This window comes from Amblyomma americanum, chromosome 5, assembly GCF_052857255.1.
Source record: "Amblyomma americanum isolate KBUSLIRL-KWMA chromosome 5, ASM5285725v1, whole genome shotgun sequence".
In the NCBI taxonomy this organism is placed as follows: domain Eukaryota; kingdom Metazoa; phylum Arthropoda; class Arachnida; order Ixodida; family Ixodidae; genus Amblyomma; species Amblyomma americanum.
Window position 1 is genome coordinate 51,772,395 of NC_135501.1, and position 21,138 is coordinate 51,793,532.

At 49.7% G+C, this 21,138-nt stretch overlaps 1 protein-coding gene across 1 annotated transcript; it reads right to left on the reverse strand.

The window, feature by feature from the left end:
- Positions 1–1,500: 1,500 nt before the first annotated feature.
- On the reverse strand, positions 1,501–20,108 carry LOC144133873 (uncharacterized). The gene is made up of 2 exons (XM_077666941.1): positions 20,051–20,108; positions 1,501–2,501 (listed from the first exon to the last, which is right to left on the reverse strand). Exons 1-2 carry the CDS (start codon positions 20,106–20,108, stop codon positions 1,501–1,503), a joined length of 1,059 nt encoding a protein of 352 aa, XP_077523067.1.
- Positions 20,109–21,138: the final 1,030 nt, after the last annotated feature.

Sequence of the window (21,138 nt, forward strand, 5' to 3'; positions counted from 1 at the left end):
CTGGGATCTCTTTTCAGGTGGGCCTCCTCCTCCATCCTGAGCAACCATGGCTTTGTGAAAGTCCTGATGGTATTTTTTTAACATCCAAGGCGACATGCTTGCTAGAGATTAAGTGCCCACATAAGTGCAGAGATAAGGACATTCTAGATGCGTCAGGAAACAGTGCTCTTGAGTATTTACAGTGGACTGGCGGCCAGCTGATGCTCAAGAAGTCGCACATATACTACACACAAGTGCAAATCCTCCTGTATCTACATAACGCGAAGGAGTGTTTTTTTTGTTTATTCTAGGAAACAAAGTGTCACTGTTCCTGTTAGCAGAGACTACACTTTTCTCCAGCAGGCTATTCTAGCCCTGGAAGATTTTTACTTTAAGTGGCTTTTGCCCGCCCTTGTGAAACAGCAAAATACATGAATTTTTGTTCTCAGCCCGAAAACCGTTTTGTATTTATTCAGCACGTGGCATTGAGAATTCTAACAATTGTAAAGTGCGAGATAAAAACAGCAAAGGAGCACCCATGTTTTGTACAAAAGCTACAGAAAGCAATGATTTATCATTTCTTTTAGTGTATGAACACTTTGTGGAATAAAAACTTTATTGAAGCACACAGTTCACTGAACTTGCATTCTTGGCAACGTGTAGGGAAACAAAAGCACATATATACTGTAGGTTCCCAGAAGCATAAAATACTACCTTGAAACGTTGGTTGTTACACCATGGCAACGTAACCTTGATTGTGAGTGATTAAACTTCTGTAAAAGAAATTTGGACAAGCATAACCACATAGTCAACACATCATCAGACTAACTACACCCACTGCAGCACAAAGCTGGACTTTGCCCACTGACGTCAATTTAACCTTTAGCAGGAGGAGCGGAAAGTGGGTAAGGGAACAAATGTAAGTTGCTGATACCCTAGCTGAAATCAAGGAGAGGAAACGGGCAGGGCTCGTAATTAAAAGAGAACATATCTGATGGTCCCTTTGGGTAACTGAGTGGATGCCAAAGGAAAACAAAAAAGGCAGGAGGCATCGGGAAGGTGGATGAGATTAGGAAGGTTGCGAGGACAAAGTGGCTGCAACTCAATTAAGGTGCCTTGAATATCCACCACCCTAAAAAAGTGACCCAGAGATTGACAAAAACAGAAACCCGCCACGATGGCTCAGTGATTATGGGCTTCGGCTAATAATCCCAAGGTCCCTGTTCTTCGCATTTTGATTGAGGCGAAGTCCAAAAGCACCCCCGTGCTGTGCAATGTCTGCATACTGTACCCCAGGTGGTCTAATTAATTTGAAACCCTCCACTACAGCATCCCGCAATACCCCGTGTGTTGGTGTGGGGCGTTAAAACCCGCAATTTACAATTTTTATGATTGACAAAAAAAGTGGCTGTACGTGGCTTGTAAAAATGTGACCAACCAAACCATTGTGTATCGCTCGTAGCCTAAATAGTTTTGGGACGTTAAACCCCACAAAATCAAAGCAGGGTGTCATTAAAAAAATCATTGGGAGGAAAAAAAGATACACTGTTTACATTTAATAAGTGCAGGCTGCAGATTTTCTTGTACACAACACATGTGAAAAACATCTGTCATTAGCGGAATTAGCTGAATTGGCACCCTGTTGTTTAAAATGTTGTGCGTTTTAATCCTTCGGATCATTCGCTCGACATGAATCCTCACTTGTGCCACATTATACGTATCCCTGACCTCTTGTGCAGTGAACTCAGGGCCTTGTAAAAATGGAGGCATCACAAGCACAGCATTCCTTGTTACCAAAACTATGCGGATTCCAGGAAATCCTTTGTCTGCTAGAATTAAATCGCCAGCCTCAACCAAGTCAAGAAAGCCGGAAGCAGTGATGTGGGTGTCGGACATCCTGCCTCCATAAGCATTTGAATGAAAACAAATTGCTCCAGATGGCAATATTCCAACCAGAAATTTCAGCGTGTATCCACCTTTGTACGTGGAATACAGAGCTCTCTGTTGCTGAATTGTTGGTGGCCGCTCAGTGCGAACTTCTGTGCAGTCAATAATCATAGTGAAGCCAGGATAGTGTGCTTTGAAGCAAGTTGGCATTGTAGCTTGAATAACTCTAGTTGGTGGACGGAAAAACCACTGTTTTGTAGCAAATGCAAAAGTTTTTAAAACGCTATTGAAGTGCCGTAATGCCGAGGTTTCATTTATGTTAAATACGCTGGCAAATGACGAATAGCTAATGCCGAGCTTGAGCTTCATTAAGAAAATGAGGAGCCTATTTTCTTTCGAAACATCACACTTCCGCTCATGAGATATGGGAAGCATACTTATCAATAGCGCAAAAACCACACAGTTGACACTGCACAAATCTTCAAGAGCACCCAAAGACTTTTCAATGCTGTCATAACCAGCAAAGTAGCTCGTCCTGTGGTCTGGTCCGCTGAAGGTGCTGGTAACAGCTGGCTTATGCTGCACTTTACAGTCACGGGTCTCACGATGTGTGATCTGGGTCGACACATCACACCCTTGGGCACAGCAAATTAACACAGAAAATCTGCCACTGCCAGCACTTCCGTGGTCTGTTTGAGTTTCCTGGAACAAATTTCAAAGTGAACAAGAGATTACAATGCCATTACAATGGCCATACTAAAAAACAATTGTAACAAGTGTTATTCTTTGTAGCTTATGTTGTAAATGCGCTTGCTGGCCCAAAAAGATAAAAAAATTGCCTGTTGCATTCTGCGTCACATTAGGTGGAGGAAGACGATGTGTCGCAGTTAGCAGAACTCTACGCCAGTGCACTGGAAATATCGCTTTTCCTGGCCCGTCATGCACAGAGATAGCAAGCATAATGCAGAATATTACAGCACAGCTGAGTCAAGGGAGAAAGCTACATATGACTAAGTTTCATAATTCAGAAATATTTTTTCACTTGAGCACTGCAACTTTACGGCCCTCATGCATATGTTCTTAATTTCCCAGAAAATTACTGATTTTCACCTCCCTCAGTTAGATCATATTTCAAAACATTTGGTCATTTAGTGTACTGCTCCTGACCTGGTAATAAACAAAACCAGGAACGTGTGGTCCTCAACAGCTAAAAAAAAACATCTGCACTGTGGAGTCACATTTCTGAGCCCTAGCATAAAGTACTGCAGGAAAAAGAGGCAGTTGCACTTAATGTGATGCTGGAAATGCTGGAAAGCATATATATTGCTGCAAACACAGTGCTTGTGCTGCTAAACTGCAGTGAAACGTTCCTGACAGGACATCGAAGCTCACCACAGAAGCAATTGCTGAATGGATTTCAGCTGCAGCACAGAGGAAGTCTAGGCCATTCCAAGGTTCTCCACTGGATATGTCCAGCTCAGATTGGCCAGATGTAAGGGAATGGCCATCGTCAGTGGCACATGCTACAGATTCTAGCTCTTGTGGACCTGCGGTAGCCGGCACTGCAGATCTTTGCATCCTCCTGCAAAACCATTGGAAATCCAGATATGAGGAGTCCTTTCTATTCAACATGCATGCATACGTTTAGTTTTAATGCAAAGAAAAACATGAGTCACAGTCTTGTATGAAGTAAATAAATATAAACAAGCCACCTGTTAAATCTTGACAACTGGCCAGCAGAATCCCCTGACCGTTTCCTGTACACAGGTGGGAAGATTGTCGGGAGATAACCGGGATGCGTTTCAATGGTACTCTTTTCACCATTGACGAAGTGCTTTGAACATATTCTTGTGTTGTCATTTGGGCTCCAGTTGGAGAAGTCTTCACCACTGAAATATAATGCAACGAAATTTGACACGCAACTGCAAAAGCAATTCACCCCTTTAGTTAAAGCATGTAAATCTGCGCGAGGCGCGCAAACACATAAGGGAACGACAAACGGGAGGTGGGACCTGAATTAATAACTTGCGATTCGCCCCGCGAGGCGTGATGCTAAATTAATTCAAGGTACCTCGACACGAACGCGCTAACGTTGTGCGTACGTACTTGAGTGCCGGCATAGGACAAAACCGCGACCAAGAGCCCCGCTTTCGAACACGATGAATCACGATTTGAAGACCGCGATTCTGACAACCAGAGAAACGGCTCCTTAGCGCGGGAGCGCGACCGAAATTTGACGATACCACGCGAGAGAACTACTAGCAGTGAATTTAATAAATGCTCAACATTATAGCTTCATTCAGCCGCTCCGCATTTATACCTTTTTTTATCCTTAGCTTGACACGAATTATAACACCAGCGCTACTTACTTGACACGACGCACTGCGACGATCCACTTCAGTCGCCGGGTTGACTCGTACGGCCTTGCAGGAAAACGAAACAGCTTCACGTCTCCGTTCCCTTCTCGGCTATGGCAGTCTCTGACGCGGCAGTATCACCGGTTAGTTTTTTTTCCGAGTACGACCGACATCCATGGTGTAGGATGGCCGAGGTCAGAAAATCCGCAAAGCTGCACAACCTCGCTGTTGGCGCCTCTCTCGTGAAGCGGAGCCGGCCGGGCCGCGCCGAGCTGCCGACTCAGTGCTGTCGCTTTAGACCACGACACGGCGCCACATGTACCGGCAAACTTCACTGCAGGTTGCCTATTGGCAAATCGAGGTGGACGAACGCGACCGGGAAAAGACAGCCTTTATTACACCGGACGCTCTGTACGAATTCCGGGTGCTCCCTTTCGGCCTGTGCTCGGCTCCTGCAACCTTCCAGCGGATGATGGATATCGTTCTTGCCGATCTGAAATGGCAGCCCTCTCTCGTGTACTTGGAAGACGTTGTCATCTCTGATACGTTCGAAGAGCACCTGACATGCCTGCGCGCTGTGTTCGAAGCAATTCGGTCGGCCGGTCTTTCCCTGAAGGCCCAAAAGTGTCACTTCGCTTTCGAAGAGTTGAAGTTTCTGAGCCACATCGTGAGTGCTAAACGGGTTAGCCCCCGACCCCGATAAGACTGCCGCCGTGGCTGCTTTTCCTGTGCCCACCGATAAGCGAAGCGTGCGCCGCTTTCTGGGTCTCTGCGTATATGATCGGCGTTTTGTGCAGAACTTATCCCAGATCGCTGAACCCCTTACCCGACTCACGAAAGATTCCGAACCGTTTTTCTGGGGCATGGAGCAACAGAAGCCCTTTGAAGACCTCCGAACTCGTCTCCAAAGTACGCCCATCCTTGGACACTTCGACGAGTCGGCCGCCACTGAACTGCACACAGACGCCAGCAACATCGGCCTCGGTGCGGTCCTTGTGCAGTGGCAGGATGGTCTCGAACGCGTAATCGCATACGCGAGCCGCACCTTGTCACGATCTGAGGCAAACTATTCCACCACCGAAAACGAATGCCTGGCCGTTGTGTAAGCAGTGACCAAATTCCACCCGTACTTATATGGCCGGCCTTTCAGGGTCGTCAGCGACCACCACTCGCTCTGTTGGCTGGCGAACCTCAAAGATCCCTCGGGACGGCTTGCACGCTGGAGCCTTCGCCTTCAGGAATTCGATGTGACCATTGTCTTCTATAAGTCTGGTAGGAAGCACAGTGATGCCGACTGTCTGTCTCGTGCTCCTATCGAGGACCCCCGAGCTGACCCCGGCGACGATTCAGTTTCTCTTGGCGCCATCTCCACGTCCGTTCTGATTCAACACCAAAGAGACGACAGTGAGCTACGGCCCCTCATTGAGTATCTCGAAGGAAGCGCTCAGTCTCCCCCACGAATCTTCTTACGCGGACTGTCGTCGTTCTCTTTACGAGACGGCATCCTGTATAAGAAAAATTACAGCCCGACAGATGCTGTGTATCTGCTCATTGTGCCTACGGCTCTTCGCGACGAAGTCCTGCAGTCATGCCATGATGACCCATCTTCTGGTCATCTGGGTTTTTGTCGAATTTTGGCACGAATACGGCAAGAGTACTACTGGCCCAGGGTTGCTGCAGTTGTGAAGCATTACGTAAAGGACTTGCCGCGAGTGCCAGCGTCGCAAGACGCCGCCGACTGAGCCAGCCGGCCTACTGCAGCTTATTGATCTGCCTCAGGTGCCCTTCCATCAAGTCGGCATGGACTTACTCGGCCCATTTCCGGTGTCCGCACTGGGTAACCGCTACATTGTGGTCGCCACCGACTACCTCAGCCGATACTGTGAAACTAAACCTCCTCCCCGTTATACCGCTGACGAAATTGCGAACTTTTTTATCCAAAACATTGTACTTCGTCACGGTGCACCCACCATCGTTTTAACTGACAGAGGAACAGCGTCCACCTCGGCCCTTATGCAGGAGGTTATGCGCCGAGCGGCACCAGTCACCACAAGACAACCGCTTACCACCCTCAAACCAACGGCCTTACCGAACGGCTCAACAAGACGATCGCCGACATGATTTCCTTGTATGTCGATGCGGTCCACCGGAACTGGGACGCCATACTCCCTTACGTCACATTTGCCTATAATACTGCAGTCCAGGAAAAACGACACGCTTCACTCCTTTTCGTTTAGTACACGGTCGCGAAGCCACAACCATGCTGGATGCAGTGCTGCTTCCTGCTAACTGGCTTTGCACGTTACGAGCACCTGCTGCCCATCTCTGTCAAAAGGCACATGTTTTGCGAGCCAGACCAGAGACAGGTGCGTCGTTGACGTTTCCCGGCTCTGAAGGCATCTAAGAAGGGAACTAGCGTTTTGTATTCTGTGGCGCAATTGTTACCTTGTGCGGAGGCGACCGGTTGCGGGAGGGAGGGGAGAAGCTCTTGATGGCGCTTCTAGTGCTGTAATGAGTCATACGATGCATTTACTTGTTATCTACATTTTTCGTTTCTTGGAGTCGCTCTGCAACACTGTAGAACTTGAACTGAAATTTTGGTCTTGCTACAGTGTTTTGTAGACGTACATTTGCAGGTGCGCACTGTAGTGCACGCTGCATGAGGTTGGCTTTTGGTTTCTGCCTTCAGTGTTGCGTGTGTACCACGACTCAATTAGGAATCTCTTTCAAGGGCCGGTTTCGTTCTGCCGAGCAACAGTGTTGTCGAAGCAAATTTTGTAATTTTGTGGTTGGTGAAGTCCTAATTACCGGTTGCTACGTTGCGCTCCCTCGAGAAGTTCCGAACCGGACATTTGTGATGTGCGGCACTTGTTGTGGACCTGCCCAGCGACAGCTGCTATAAGAAAACGGCTACGCAGGTAGGTGGGCCTGCGGTGCAACCGCGAAAGTGACTATGTGAAGTGGACTATGAACAACCGTGTCATTAGCAACATCTGCGACTACCTCAGCGCAATGGGTCTTCACTCCTTCTTTTAACCTTCAATTTCGTGCATTCCTTTCCCCTCTTTCTTTGTTTAAACTTATGCCTCATGGCACACTTCTCGAATAAAAAAAAAGAAGTTCCGAACGTCGCTCTTGCGCTGATTATTTCAGCTTTTTGTTTCACCAGTGTTCGTCGTCCGGCACTTGCCACATGGAATGTCGTTGATTATGCCTTGAGCTCTTTCTATAGGTGGGCTACCTTTAGGTCGAACGATGAATATTTATCTTATGAAAAAGAGGCTAACGCATAAAACTAGCACAATGCATAGGCGAGTGCGCGGTTGGAGAGACATTAATGGATAACAAAACTCGTGTCTTGAAGAGCGAAACGTGTGCCCTTATATAAAAAATACGAAATACAAACACACACAAAAACTGTTCCAATCCGTGCTACACTTGGACTACCACACAGCAATATTGCATGCGTATTGTGCCGTATTTTGTAGCAATGCGTAGACATCGAGCGTTGTCAGCACAGAAACATTTATGAATTTGTCTCGTTGCGCTTGCAATTCGTGTTGTCGCCCAGGACGCCGTCCAAGTGACGTAAACTTCAAGCGATGCCTCATTGAGTGGTCTGCATCCTCTCTGGTCAAGTGTCCAAGGGCGTGGTGAAAGCTCGGGTATAGTACATGCTGGGAACACTACTGTATGAGATAAATGTCGCTTCTCAGCTCTCGGGCGCCGTTTGCCAAGGTTATCTCGGTGTTCCTTCATCGCGACAGATGTCCCAGCTCGCTGTCGCTTCGTCGCGACGTTTGTGGCGAAGGGCGAAAGTGCTTCACAAAATTCTCTGCGCCTCTTCGGACTACTTCAGCTACTTCCTCTGTTCCCATTGACGTTGCCAACTCCACTTTTCTGTGGTGCCTAGGCCGTCATTTGGTATTTGTCTCTTTGGTCTGTTTCTAGAGTGTTTTTTTTTTTCGCGTTGCTTTTCTACCATGAAGCAATCGCTTTCCACCAATTTGCGTAGAGCGCTAATTCTTCAAGGTATAAAAGATTCCTAGAGACATGCACTGGTGACTTGCGATGTTAGCCGAGCTGTTTATAACACGACACGTTTGTGGTTGCGCACCTAATGGTTCGGAAAACTATGAAACTTTAAATTACTGGAGGTGTATTTTATTTTAGGGAGCTTTCTTGCGGCGAAAACAAGGTGTTAATCTCCAAATGCATGTCTCTAAATGCACACCTGCTTAATGCGCTCTTAGCCACAAGTGAACAGTATCGCACAAAAACAAAATATATGACTTCATCGCATGGCCGGACTATAGGAAATAGATTTCTCGTTTTTGTTCACTGTCTGAGTTTTGTTCTTATACTCTTTTCTTGGTCGATGAGGCAGACAGCAGCCTCACGTATTCCTCAGCCGCTGTAACCACAAAAAAAGGTTAATAATGTTTCTCTTACATTCGCGTGTCTTTATTTTGAGATTATAGTTGTTTTCTCCAAATTGAGGGCATAGGCATACCTTGAAGCATGTATCACGGGGTTTCCAGTGTAATATTTGCTCAATTGGCCCCCTGGCACGGTGTAGATAGCACACGCGCACTTGTGCTTTCGGTGCTCCAGCGTGCGTTGCGCGCGTGCGTGCGTGTGCGTGTGTATGTGTGCGTGCGTGTGCACTCAAGCCGCTACCACTGGGTCATGCGAATAGATGCGAAAGATTCGAGATATAAGAGAAACATGGATGGAATAAACGCGCGTCCCAGCCGCCTGTGTCGAAGCGACAACGGCGGCTACGGGAAAAGCCAAATACCCATGTGTCCCCCTTATGCCCCAACCATGTTCCTTCAGCTGGTTGCTGACGCCAAATATTATTCGCCATTTTTTTTTTACTTAAATGCCGTCCTGCCTGTATCCGTCTTTTTAATTTGGTGCGTCGATGTCAGGAACTCTGTCAGGCGTGTCCGTCCTATACTAGTACTGTCGAATCTGGGCGAGTATTTCTCACTATCCAAGCGGCTTTACCTTCCCAAAGCTTTATATCTCTCGCGGCGCTCCGAAGCCAGCTGGTCTGTCCGACGATTAAGAATCGTTGTTTAGTTTTTGCGACGATAAACTCATCTCCATGGCATAAAGTGGAGATGTGCTACTACTGGCGCATTTCGCGAGTGACTTTGGGAATTGGACCTTTTAAAGACTGTATCTATTAAAGAATTTTGAAGACTTGGTTAACTTTCGATGTTTACAGACTTCAATTTATAGTTCATTAATAGTCTTTTAATTGAACTTTATCACGGACATAATGTTCGCCTTGGCGCACAATCCGCCTGCACGGACCGCGACGATGAATCTTTTACGACTTTTAATAGAAATATCTGTGTACACTAGAAAAAAGCAGGTGCTATTTGTTGCAGCCAACACGATAATAATGAGCGTCCTTCACGTCTGTAGCTTGGCAGAGTTTATAACAAGGCACACAACCAAGTAACATTTCAATATACACGCAAAAAATTTTGAGAAGAGTATGATACAAGCAAGAGCGTAAGTTCAGCTTCTCATAACAAGATGAAGCATCTCATATTGAGAAGCTTATTCATGTAATCTCTCTAGTGAGGACATCGCTTTAGTTCTTTTTTTGGTCTGAGATTTCAAGAGCGAGTTAGGAACGAATTCTTCTCTCAAGCGAGACACTGTTCTAAAATTAGGTCGCAAACACTCACTGATGGCAGTGCATTGACAAGGAATCACAGTTAGCAGTCTTCATTTTATTGTTCTAGTGTCGCCGCAGGCAACTAATGCAGTAAACTGTTTCATCATTTTTGCAGGAGCACAATATTATGAATACAAGCATGCAGATACTCAGAGAGTAGTTCTGTTTCAAAGTCTCGAATATAATGCCGGCGGCGACTCTTTTAAAGCGAAAGCCTTTAATGGCTCATGCTCGCAATGTCCGTCCGTTCATGACGATCAACTCGCTAAGAAAAAACTTAGTGCACGATGGGATTCGAACCACCATCCCTTCGTTCCGCAGCTTAGCGTGCTAACGCCTACGCTACTTCCAGACAACACTTATGTAGTTCTTGTCTAGAACGCTGGGAAGTGTTTGCGAAAAGGCGTCGAATCAGATGGATGCCTTCCAAACGGCCTCCAGTGTCTCCAGCATTTAAGATTCACAAACAGTTGTGTACTTAATTAACATCTTAACGACACATCAGTGACACAAGCAGCAACACTCCGCCAAAGGCTTTCACATAACCGCACTTTAGGAATTTCAGCGCCGTGTCTGTGCACTTGTCTCTTCCTTTGTCCCCTGCGCTGCTGAAAAACAACCGCACTTTAGGTCAACAAAGTGCCCCTGAATTTGTTTTTCTGGTTCCAACGTAATTATTGTTTGGAGCCTGAGACTGCGATGCAAACATGTTACATCTGCGCAGATAAGATTCGTATTACACTCCACGTATTCTGTATAGCAACGTGGTGTCAATTTTAGGCAGGTCAAGTTGCTGCATGTACCAATTTTATCCAGATTCCCTTCTGAAACTATCCTGAAAATGTACAAACTGCATGCAGTAGGAGACCGAGACAGGCAACCATAGAGGAATTTAAAGTCGGAACGCGACGCATGGCGTTGCAGCGCTTCTAAAATTGTCGCAACACTAAAGTCAGTGCTCTGAATAACTGTCCGGCCCGAATAGGATGTGCAAGAGCTGTAGTACACAAAACATGGTGAGGACCTCGATACTCCCGACAAAAAGGAATCACCGAGGGCAAGGCGTAAAGGCAGGAGGGTGGGCTATTGGTCTAGGATGAGTAGCCCGCTTACTAATCAAGTCGAGCAGCGAAATTAATCGTTCGTCCTATTGTTTTTCCTTACCGTTTTTCGTTTTCGTCATTTTGTTCTCTTTTTGGTATGAGCGCCTTTACACCCGTCTGAAAGGTCTCAATTTTGTATTTTTTTCCATTCCATCCTGTCATCGTTACTGTAGTTTTCCACTGCCTAATTGGGTTCGCAGCATTCCAAATAAAAGAAATATTATTACACCGGTAAATCGTTCTTCCTCGCTGCTTATAAATTTTCCACAGAAACAAACCTTCCGATAGGAACTGGCACTAGGTTTTCTAAAAACGATTTTGGTCAGAACAGTTGTCTCAGTGTTCGCTTCGGTGAAGAAAACTGCCGATCGATCATAGTGCAAGCGTGCTGCTCACCTGTGCCATTGAAGTTGGAGGTGCGGATGAATGTGCACTCGCGACAGCTTCCATGTGCATTACAGTGATAGTTGCTTCAGCAAGGTACGTATTTCATCAGCTAAACAAACCAGCGTCTGGCATTCACTCAAAGCGGATAACCGCTAAATCGGAATACGTCGTGTAATATATTCAGGCTGCAGATGGGCTCGGCTAAACTCGTCGCACCTCCGCTTCTGCACCTTAAGAGGCAGACTCGTTCGAAAGGCAACCAAGTTGAACAATCATGCATGAAATTAAGCGCAGAACCTTACACGAGGCGCGTCCAGGTTGCTGATACGCATATATGACCTACTTGAACTTAAGATTTGCTTTTTGTTTGTGGCTAAATGCGCGAAATACCATACGCTACAGTGGCACTCCCGGAAAACTTGCTCCTCCTCCTCCTCCTCACCTTGCCGGGCCGAGTCTGAATTTTTACGCGGCTTGTAATGACTCATGTATATTATTTCGGTAGTAAATAAATGCTATACCTATAGCTTATGTTTGGCTCGCGGTGTTTAGCACTAAGTATTTTCGTTACCTATACGCTAGCTTGGAACAGCCTTAATGCGCCACGGAGAATTTTTTCATGATAGCGAAAAGGTTAAAAAACGCGCTGGGGCGCGAACAGAATAGCTTCGCCCGGCGCTGCTTTAGACCACATAGCCACCGCCGCAGCGTTTCGCACCGGGTGTTAAATTGCCAGCATCTCGCGCTGTGCTTCGCAAACGTTGGTCTTTATGCAGTCTCATCCGTGCGCGATACAGAGTGGGCGGCGGAGAAGACCGTAAGACAATTGCCAGTCGACGCCCAGACGAGCAGCGGTGCGTGGTTTGTAGCGTACTAACTACTATGGTCAGAAGTGCACTGGAACAGAGGCACAACTTTCCCCAGCCTTGTTATCCGCTGCGGCCAGACGAGAGAGTGTACTCAGGCACCTGTATTTCTATCATCAGCGGGCCCTTCGCCTTTCTCCTTTGGAAAGCATCTGAGAAACGATGCTGTCGGAAAAAGAGAGCAAAACAAGGTAATGTGTCCGCTATTTATGTCCATTGTTCATGACCTACACTGCGAGCATTCTGTTAAGCGGCGGCGCTGCATGCCGCTTCGAAAAATCATGTTCTTGGAGGTGATACTGCGCATGCATGATGTGCACTGCTTATTTCTTTTTCCAGGAATAGCTGGATTTTCGGCTTTTGCCCAGGGTTACTCGTGTGCGGGAAAATTGATCCTGTGGTGTGTTTCTATCCTTTCATAGTGGCTAAAGCGGAACACTGGGACTAGAGAACTCCTGAGATAGTAAAGGCATATAAGATCTGGGGATACAAATGAATCCTCCATGCCCTATGTTAAGTGCGCCGTTCGGGAGGTTTGCGAGGGAGGGAATCCGCCACCCCCCCCCCCCCCCCCCCCACCCCCCGCCGTGAAGACTTTCCCTCTTTTCCTTCTTACAACGAAGACAACTCCTCTTCACAGCACGGGAGACGGCGCGGTTTCGAGTCGTAGCTTCTTTTGTTGTCGGTTGTGTCAGGGGCGGCGGTCTATAAAGCGATGCTTGCAGTTCCTGCTGCCGGTGTTGTGCACGAAGGAGCTCCTAGCTAAAATACAGCCCAGAGACGAAACCATTGCGCAAATGAAAAGAGAGTTGGCCGAAAGGAAAAGGCTGTTTAAATAGCTACGACCCCCCGCAACCACCATGCCCCACGTATCTCGCACGCCCCCCTCTCCCGCGCTAAGCTCTATACCCTCCACAAGAAATCCGATGGAAACGGACAGCCGCATTAACCTCAAAAGGCCGGCTCCTTCCGACGAGGGCTCCGGATCGAAACGCGCTGCGGAAGCGTCCGAAGAGGACACCCCGCAACCGACAATTAAACCTGAGGCTACAGACAAGATAAGAGCCGAAATGAACGCCCTCGAGAACAAATTTACCGGTCTCGAGGAAAAAGTTAACAATCTTACGAAGGAAGTAACCCAGCTGGGCACAAACATCGCTACATTTTTCAATCAATTAGTGGAGGGCCTCGCGGCCTTGGAGGCAAGCCATAACGTAATGCCACCAGTAACGACCTTGCCCGTGATCAACCCTCCCATATCCCACCACGGCTCCTCCCCAACAAATTGAGCTATGACCATGGCACTGCAGGGGGTTCCGCAACAAACGGGGAAACCTGCAGTTTCACATCCAAAACCTAGGTAGACAACCGGACGTGATAGCCCTTCAAGAATCTAGCGGCCCGGCGATAATACCAGGCTTTAAAGCATTCATTCCCCCCTCGAACGCAGTGACGACGGCGACTACAACGTTCCCCGCTACCTTTGTACACTCTCGGAGCTGTGCGAGGCGCACCTCGTTTCCCAGCTCGGACGACTCACTCGTACGAGCGCGGGACGGGCCATCCTTTACAGACTTAAGATGTGCGAACAGCTCCCAGAGAGGGACTCGAAAATGCAGTTACCCACGCACATCAGGAAAGCACTTTTGATTAAACCTCTTTTTAAAGCTCTTTTAGCAGTGAAATTATTTTTCACCGTTTTCCAGTCTAGAGGAATCCAGGCTTTCCCCAAAGACCTATTCACAATGTATAGTATACCTTACGTACAGTATTCAGCTAATGCCTTCAACATACCAACATACCTTCAACATACTTTGACTCCTTCAAAGCCGAGGACGGGAGACTGCGAAGCACAACTATAGACGCTCATTCAGGTGGAACAATTTCAGTTAACTCTGCACGCAGTTATGGCCAGATCGAAGAAACCGTACTAACTGCATGAAAACGCGCGGCGAGCCTCTGAGCTATGCAACTCGGTTTAACTCTTGCTTATTAGGGTTGCAAATATATTGCCGCGAATCTTTGCAGTGTTTGTTCATTATTCAAAACTACCGCCACGCCGCTTTATCGCTTTCCTTGCGATGCAAGGCGCGACTAGATTTATCTAGATTCATCGCATCTAGGCAGAGCTATTAGGTTTAAAATGAGCGCGGCCGACAGCGGCGGGCATTCTGTTCGACGACCGCCAAGCCCGCTTGTTGCTACGCCGCCACAGAATGATTCAGTCCATTGTGGGCACAAGTTAGCCCAAATAAATAGCTTTGTTTGGACGCCATTTTCGAAGCTTTTCTGCTCTCCGGACTGCAGTAAACACTTCGTGACATCTGGTGGAGGTCCTGGGTGGCCTTCGATGTTCCGGACGCCCCTTTTAAGTCATGACGCCAGCCCTCGGCGCTTTGCACCAAAAGACGAGCCAGCAGTTTACCGAGCCAGCAGACGTCTTCAGGCAGATAAGACTGAGTTCGGGACCCTGCCGGACCGGGCCCGACAAAGAAAAAACGTTGCTACTAGCACATTTATCTCGCCGAAGATGTCGACATCGATCATATTGCAAAAGCCGCGGTGCCGCCAACTTTCAGTGGATCCCTAGGCGAAGACCCTGAAGAATGCTTGACACAATTTAAGCGCGTGACATCATTCAACAAGTAGAATGATGTGGTAAAAAGTTGACACATTTCTCAATGGAGGGCTCAGCACGTACGTAGTACGAAAACACGAGTCGTCCCTAACTACATGAGAACTAATCAAGAAGGAACTTTTCAAGGTATTCACCAGTGTCGTGAGGAAAGGAACAGCTGAACGACACCTCTAGTCTAGGATCCGGCTTCCGAAGGAGCCCGTCCGTGGTTACGTTGAAGAGATGAAGCGTTTCTTTTTCCGCGCTGACCCCGAGATGACCGAGGGAAAGAAAGTTGTTTTTAATGCGCGGCGTACAAGGACAACTCTTTGACAGTCTCGTCTGCCAGCCGCCAAAAACAGTCGAGGAATTCATGCAAGAAGCCTGCACGATTGAGAAGACCCTCGACGTCTGAGCTAGGCAGTACAACCGCCCTTCCTCTGCCTGTGCAATCCGTTCGGACACGCCGGCCACCACCAGCGACAGCTTGCGGGAAGTGATCCGCGAAATCATCCGAGAGGAGCTGCGCCGATTACTGTCATCCTCCCCACAGCCACAAGCAGCGACTTTCATGGATGTGGTACGGGAAATAGTGCAACAGGCACTAGGCACCCCTTCGACCACAGAACCCCAGGCCATGTCCTACGCCGCTGAAGTAAAGACTGCTCAGCCCCAACGACAACCCCTGCATCCTGTCCGACACGAACAACTTGTTCCCGAACGCCACCTCCCAGCCCCCGCCCGCCCAGCCTACGCTTGACGCTCAAGCCCCGGGAAATGCGACGCCTGGAGGACTTCAGACAACCGGCCGTTGTGCGTCCATTGCGTTGAGGCTGGCCATATTCTTCGTCACTGCCCGTACCGACGTCTTGGTCTAAGCCGCCGCGGTGGCTGAGGGGTTATGGCGCTCGGCTGCTGGCCTTAAAGACGCGGGTTTGATCCCAGCTGCGGAGGTCGAATTTCGATGGAGGCGAAATTCTAGAGGCCCGTGTGCTGTGCGATGTCAGTGAACTATAAGAACCCCGGTGGTCGAAATTTTCGGAGCCCTTCACTACGTCGTCTCTCATAGCCTGAGTCGCTTTGAGACGTTAAACACCCTAAACCATAAACCATGACGTCTCGGTCTTCGAGGATTTGCCGTTGATGCCGCACGACCACAATTCGGCCAACGACCGCAGAAAATTGACGAGTACTTGCGTCGAGAGGAGTACACGCCGAACCACCTTTTGCGCTCACCATCCCCGTCAACTACGCGCTTTGCGTCTCCACGCCGCAGCTCCACGCCGCAGCTACGCTGCCACGGTATGAGGAAGGTCTCCCAGCCCCCGTAGGGGAAACTACACACAGCAGCCTCTGGACGTGAGGTTGCTCCCGAGCGAAACACCGAAGATCCTCCACCGACCACGCCCCATGAAGACGCTGCACCCGCGACGTCGCAAGAAGTTACACTCGCTCCACCGACGCCGTAAAAAATGACAACCCCGACCACGACGCGAATTGCCTTCAAAACGACGCCGCCACCCAGAAAAGCTTCGACCACACGCCCCCCCCCCCCCCCCCCCCCCCGCGCGACTCGCATACTCGACGAAGCAGTGACTCGATGCCGTGGGCGACGTGCGACGCAAGATTCAGGACGTCTGACTTATAGTTATCAACGGCCGGAATGTTACGGCTCTACTCGATACAGGAGCCAATTACTGGTTGATTAATGAAACATTTGCTGCGCGGCTGAGGAAAGTCACTACCGCTTGGGACGGCCCACAAATTCGCATCGCAGGCGGCTACCTCATTACGCCATCAGGAAGATCCACAGCGCGAGTGACTGTCAAACAACATACCTATCCTGCAACCTTCGTTGTGCTACGGCAATGCTCCCGCGAAGTGATCTTGGGCATGGATTTCCTTAGTGAGCGTCAGGTGATCATCAACCTGCGGTCGAAGCTGAACACGTTTTTGACGAACGAGGCCATCCCTTAGATGAAAACTCTAGAAACTCACGTTTCTTTGAGTGTCCTGCAGGAAGAGGTGAGCTTCTCACCCCGTTCAAGCGTTATCATGACCGTAGGCACAACTAAAAACATCAAAGCGGAAGCCATCATCGATGGAAACATGCAGTTGCTTCTAGACCGAGGAATCAGCATCGCAATAGGCATCGCACATATCCGCAATGGCAGGCCGAAGTACTGCTGGCTAACTTCAGCTTATAATACCGGCTCATTAACAGAGGAACGATGATCGCTTTCTTCGACGAAATATCTGACGTACGAGACTCCTTCGCCCTCTCCGACCCCTCCACAGAAGATTCGCCTGACCAAGAGAACTCGCCCACTTTCGACATCAACCCAGCCCTGCACCGGAACAGACAAGACCAAATCCGCAATCTGCTTCAAAGCTAAAGTGAGTGTTTTTCGACATCGCCGAAGATGCGACAGACGCCAATCGCCAAACATCGCATTATAACGGATCAACACGCCCGACCTCTCCGTCAAAGCCTCCTAAATTGTGTCGCCACGAGAACGAAAAGCCATCCGGGACCAAGTGAAAGAAATGCATCGCAACGACGTCATCCATCCTTCAATCAGACCATGAGCGGCACCGGTTGTTCTAGTGAGAAAGAAAGGTGGCCCACTTCGATTTTGCTTTGATTACCGCCGCTTGAACAACATAACAAAGAAGGACGTCTACCCCTTCCCCCGCATCTTACACACTGGACCGGCTCTGCAACGCACAAGTATTTCTCATCGATGGAACTCAAGAGTGCCTAGCGGCAAATTGAGGTCGACGAAAGAGATCGCGAGAAGGCGGCATTCATGACTCCGGATGGGCTCCTTGAGTTCAAGATGATTTTAATTGGTATCAGTTCCGCACCAGCGAGGTTTCAGCGAGTAATGGATACAATACTGGCAGGCCTGAAGTGGCGCATTTGTCCGGTATGTTTAGATGACGTTGTAGCGCCCTGCGCGCCGCGCTCGGCTCGCAGGACATTGCACGCAACGCCGGACAAGAAAGAGGAAGTTGGGCTAGGCCGCCGCTGCGCGAGCAGCGCAATTAAACAGTTCGAACCTCAGAGCTGTCGGAGCTGGTTCTTCCTCGCCTTAGCTCTGACAGATTTGGCGACCTGGGTCCGAGCACGCAACTCCATCCTCCTTCATGTTTTCCGCTCGCTCTTCCGCCCTGCCTGCCTGCGGCGACAGGCCACCGAACGCTCAGCCTTTTGGTGCTTCGGTGGCCGCGTTCCAACCACTCAGCCTGCCGCCATTTCGGCCCAATAGTCCCGACGCCTGGCTTCTGCAGGATAGGCGCATTACCAGCTGCGACGTATCACCAGCCAGGGGACCAAGTTCCTCCCCGTCGTGTCGTCCTTGCCTCCTGACTTCGCTGAGGACTTAGTGGACGTCGTCAGCTCGCCGGACTCGGCTCGACACTACGACACGTTGAAGGTGGCTATAATCGACCGCAAGTCAGCGTACGAGCGCAGCAAACTCCAGCAGCTCCTCAGCGCTAGAGAGCGTGGCGACAGTTGCCCTTCGCAGTTCTTCAACGGCATGCGCCAGGTTCTGGGAGACTCCGCTGCTCAGCACAACCCACTTTTGCGTGACTTGTTCCTTCAGCGTCTTCACCAACGCATGAAGCCCATCCTCTCCGCTCCGGGTGATGTTTCATTGGACAAGCTCGCTGAACTCACTGACCGTGTTACGGACTACTCACGGCTTCCCAACGTCAGCTCTGTGGCCAGTCCGCCTTCAACTACTGCCGCAGACTCCTAGCTTGCCAGCACCAAATGTCGACTTGGTGCTCTTCTCAGGCGGCTCGATGTCCTAGCGCCGTCGGGGTTCAGGCCACGCCACCGCTCCCCGTAATCCCAACCATCCGACGCGCGGCCAGCCACCGCGTCCTCGGCTGTCTGTTGGTACCACCTTATTTTCGGCAGCTCCGCCCGCAAGTGCACAAACCCATGCGCCTGGTCTGGATATGCTGCGACCGGCCACTGACGGCGGCAATGGTGCGGGTGGACGAACATGCCGCCTCTTTAACCTCGCGGACAAAATTACTGGCACTCGTTTCCTAGTTAACACGGGAGCACAAGTCAGCGTCATAGCGGCCTTTTGGGCAGATCTCCGTCGCAACGAACAGACCTCCCCGCTCCAAGCAGTCAACAACTCCCCTATTCGCACGTACGGCCCACGGTCCCCGATGCTTAACTTCGAATTATGCCGCACGTTTCGCTGGATCTCAACTATTGCTGACGTCTCGCAGGCTGTTCTCGGCGCGCAATTCGTCAGTTTCTTCAACCTAGCCGTCGACATGCAAGCTCATCGCCTCACAGACCTCAGCATACACCTCTTCGTCAACGGCGTACTCTCCACCACTCCGGCGACCGAGATGCGCGCTCTCGTCCCTATTTGAAGAGCACCTCAAAAGATTTGGAACAGCACTAGACGCCATCAAGTCGCATGACATATCCTTGAAAGCAGAGAAATGCCACTCTACCTACGAAGAGCTGCTGTTTCTAGGCCCCATTGTCAGCAAGGAGAGAGTATGCCTAGACCGGCAGAAAACAGCTGCTATATAACAGTTTCCACAGCCGGCCGATAAGAAACCAGTGCGCAGATTCCTCGGACAGTGCGCATATTACCGACGATTTGTGAAAAAATTTTCTTGCATCGCGGTGCCCCTTACACAACTGACGAAGGCAGACGTACCATTTAAATGAGAAGCGCCGCAAGCGAAAGCCTTCAACGAGCTTCAGCGTCGTTTACAGTCCCCACCGATCCTCGCGCATTTTGATGAAAACGCCGATACTGAAGTTCATACCGACGCAAGCAGCGTGGGACTAGGCGCCGTCCTCGTTCAAAAAAGTGACAGGCTGGAGAAATTCATCGCATACGCTAGCCGTTCCATCTCCAAGGCCGAGGCTAACTATTGGACAACTGAGAAGGAGTGCCTTGCCATCATCTGGGCTACGTCGAAATTCCGCCCCTACCTTTACGGACGACCGTTCAAGGTGGTCAGCGACCACCACGCGCTCTGCTGCCTTACCAATTTGAAGGACCCCTCTGGCCGCCTCGCTCGATGGAATCTGCGTCTCCAGGAGTTTGACGTCCCCGTCGTTTACAAGTCCGGACGCAAGCACTCTGACGCCGATTGCCTCTCACGAGCCCCTGTAGATGCACTGCCGCCGTACGACGATGAGGACGCCTTCCTGGGACCCATGATGCCCAGCACATTTGCTCGGCAGCAACGCTCAGACCCCGACCTAAAACGCCTCACCGAGTACCTGGAAGGCAAGGTTTCTTCACCCCCCGCTTCATTCAACGAAGGTCTGTCTTCTTTCTGTGTACAGAATGATGTCCTCATGAAAAAGAAATTCGCAGCGAACAAAACAGCCTACCTCCTTGTTGTACCTGCTTGTCTTCGCGAAGAAGTTCTACACACGTCACACGACGAGCCGACAGCTGGACATCGCGGGTTTACTCGCACCCTCCGACGCATTCAAGACAAGTATTACTGGCCCCGACTGTCTGCCGATGTCGCACATTATGTGAAAACCTGCCGAGATTGTCAGCGAAGAAGGACCGCTCCCACAAGACCAGCCGGGTTTCAGATCCACATTGAACGCCCCTCAATGCCCTTTCAGCAGATCGGATGGACTTCCTTGGCCCGTTCCAAAAATCAACGTCTGGAAATAAATGGATCATCATACTGACCGACTACCTGCCCCGTTACGCCGAGGCAAAAGCCCTACGGAACAAAACAGCAGCAGGAGTCGCCAAATTTTTCGTGCTGTGCATTCTTCTGCGACACGGCGCCCCCGATGCGCTCATCGCGGACAAAGGATCAGAATTCACGGCGGACCTAACGCAAGCCATTCTGCTTTACAGCTAAACCAGCCACCGGAGCATAACTGCATACCATCCGCAGACCAACAGACTGACCGAGCGCCTGAACAAAACCATCGCCCATATGCTCGCCAAGTATGTCGATGCCGAACACAGAGCTGGGACGTCATCCTATCTTACGTCGTCTTCGCTTACAACACCGCAGTGCAGGCGGCCACAAAGATGGCGCCTTTTAGGCTCGTCCATGGCAGGGAGGCCATGACTACGCTAGACGCCTTGCTGCCCAACATTACCGACGAAGAGAACGTTGACGTCGCCGCCTACCTTTAACGCGCAGAAGAATCTCAAAGGCTTGCCCGTTTACTGATCAAAGACCAGCAGCGGACTGATGCCAGACTCTACAA